This window comes from Camelina sativa, chromosome 6 (genome assembly GCF_000633955.1).
Source record: "Camelina sativa cultivar DH55 chromosome 6, Cs, whole genome shotgun sequence".
NCBI classification, from domain to species: Eukaryota; Viridiplantae; Streptophyta; class Magnoliopsida; order Brassicales; family Brassicaceae; genus Camelina; species Camelina sativa.
The window spans coordinates 6,536,526-6,539,623 of NC_025690.1; the positions used below are offsets into that span (position 1 = coordinate 6,536,526).

Sequence of the window (3,098 nt, forward strand, 5' to 3'; positions counted from 1 at the left end):
AATAATAAACAAACCAACAATACCAGACTACACCCTAGATCATCTTTTCTTTCTTGTAATGATCATCTTTTCTTTCTTGTAATGGTCACACAGTCACATTTTTTCCTCCCATATACACAATAGAGATGAGTAAATATTGTCATAAATACTTAGTGATGCGATCTTTCCATCTACCAACTATATACAGAAAGCAACTAAGTACACAAACAATAATGAACGATAACAATCAAACCATGGCAATCAGGAAACACAAGCACATTCATGTATGCTAGTCTTGATCAATACTCACCCACAAATATGTGTGTAATCTTATAAAAGCAAGCAAAAACTAACTTTATACGTATACAAAATCTAAAAATACCTTGTAAATATATAAACAAATATTGTATAAAACTTTATTAGTATTTGAGTCGAGTTTTCAAATAATAATTATCATTTAACAGTACTATACAAAATTTATACCTTTTCGAGAAAATGCAGTTCGTGAGTCCTAGACTTTTCTGGTTTAAGTGTATATATACTTTGTTTTTTCAGTGTATATATTTTTCACCAAAATTTAATCAAGTGGGGCCTCCTAATACAGTTAACAGATGTTCTATAAGAAACACAGTTCTCTTCGTCCAAAGAGGAAAACAAGCAAAAGAAAAGAAAAGAAAAGAAAAGAAAAGAAGAGAAGAGAAAGATAAAATATCCGATGGATACAGTGACGGTTGAAACCATTGGTAGAGAGATCATAAAGCCATCAACTCCAACTCCAAATGATCTCCGAACTCTTCAACTCTCTATTATGGATCTCCTAATGCCTCCGGTTTACGCCGTTGCATTTCTTTTCTACACCAAAGATGATTTGATCTCTCAAGAACAAACTTCCCAAACTCTCAAAACTTCCCTATCCAAGACCTTGACAAAATTCCACCCTTTTGCTGGAAGAGTCAATGGAGTCACCATCGACAGTACCGACGAAGGAGCTGTCTTTGTGGACGCACGCGTTGACTGCCCTCTCTCTGACTTTCTGAGATCCCCAGATACCAAATCCCTCCAACAGTTGCTTCCTGTAGATGCCGAGCCCATTCCTACATGGCCATTGCTTCTTGTACAAGCAACCTACTTCAAGTGTGGTGGCATGGCCATTGGAATCTGCATCGCCCATAAGCTCGCCGATGCAGCCTCTCTTTCGACTTTCATCCAATCTTGGGCTGCCACAGCTCGAGGAGAGAGCGACTCGGCGGCCAATCCTGACTTTGATTCCACAAAGCTTTACCCACCAGCAAATGAGGCCATTAAAATTCCAGGGGAGGATCAGCAAGGTAAGAGAACAAGTGTCACGAAGAGATTTGTTTTTGTAGCATCTAAGATCGAAGAACTCAGGAACAAAGTCGCTAGTGATGCCGTGCCTCGACCTACGAGGGTCCAGAGTTTGACTTCACTTATATGGAAATGTGTTGTGGCTGCATCGACAGACACAGTTCGTGAGAAAGTTCTGTACCAAGCGAATAACTTGCGGTCCAAGATACCCACCCTTTTGTCGGAAAACCTAATGGGTAACCCCTTGTACTCCACCCTGACCTTGAATGGAAAAGGCATGGAGAGTGTAGAAATTGTTAAGGAACTACAAAAAAGAAACGAGGAGTTATCCCATTTGATTCAACATGAGGAAGGGTCATCAGGTTTGACAATAAGTTTGAAATTGCTTGGTGCAATGGCGGATACCAAGTTTAGCTACGAGCTTTATGACATGCACGTTGTCAGCAGCTGGTGCAAGATTCCTCTTTATAAGGCTTGCTTTGGGTGGGGACTTCCGGTTTGGGTCACTGGAAATGTTTCTCCAATTCTAGACAATGTGACCGTGTTAATCGACTCTAAGGACGGACAAGGAGTTGAAGCATGGGTAACACTGCCTCAAGAGGAGATGTTACTGTTCGAGCAGAGCACAGAACTGCTTGACTTTGCATCCCCAAATCCAAGTGTGTTAATCTAAATCTTTTGAGTCATAATGACAAAAGATGTCTATTTCGTATCTTATTGTTACTGTGCTGGTGATGGTTGGTAAGGTTTCTTTAAAATGTTCTCTATAAGATGTGACTTTTCTTTTTACATGTTTCAATATATAATAAATAAATCCGATTGCTTGAATCTCATTCAGATTGCATGGATCACCCAAGATAACGAAATGCTTATAGTCAACAATTGGGGCCTTTAAATGTTTGTTTGCTTCTAGGCTATTGACTTCAACGTAAGATCTACATGTGTCTAATTAATTAAGTTGATCATCCTCTTGCAAGATTTCAGTATGTGGATGCAAGATTTGCGTTTGTTAATCGAGTTTAAAAAATACAGTAGTGGTATGGTCATGAAGGGCTTATTAATTAGTAACATGGAATCAAAAGCTGGAACGAAGCTAGATCAAATTAAATAAGCCGAAAACGAAACAAGTGTATAAAGATGATTCCCTGATTACCTCTGACATTAGTTGGAAAGCATTCCAAACTCGAGATAGACGGTGTGGTAGCCGTTCGCAGAGAAGTCCACTCTAAAACACTTTGGTGCGTTTCTACCGAGGCTGACCGGATCAGCCGAAGGGTTTATCGAAAAAAAAATGATCAAGTTGAATATTATAACGTCAAAAATCGTATAATAAAGTTCATGTTGTACTATAATCAACTACATGATAACACTTAAATAAACGATGGTTTGCTTCTCGATAATTTGGTAGGATAAAATTCTCATGCATTTAAGTTTTTTTTTTCATTTTTTTTTCATGCATAATCATGGCCAAAATTATACAGTTATAAAAAACAAAAACTACAAATTCTTTAACTATGAACATAACTACAAAATCTTAAACTATAAATAACTGAACTATTAATGTAGATATTTGCTTAGATAGACATCAAAACCATATCAATTATTTTATTGGACGAAGACTTTGGGTCATGATCAAATACTACAATTATTGGAGATTCATAAACAAATATAGGATTACCATATGACCAAACTTATGTATTATTACTTGAGAGTCATATATGATCAACTATTCCAATTATTGGACATGCATAAACAGATGGTGATGATTACGACGCGACATCAACTAATATTAA

The 3,098-nt window shown here is 37.2% G+C and overlaps 1 protein-coding gene across 1 annotated transcript; it reads left to right on the forward strand.

Annotated features, from left to right (window-relative positions):
• On the forward strand, positions 613-2,138 carry LOC104790545 (BAHD acyltransferase At5g47980-like). The gene has a single exon (XM_010516320.2). It carries the CDS (start codon positions 695-697, stop codon positions 1,976-1,978), a length of 1,284 nt encoding a protein of 427 aa, XP_010514622.1. The 5' UTR covers positions 613-694; the 3' UTR covers positions 1,979-2,138.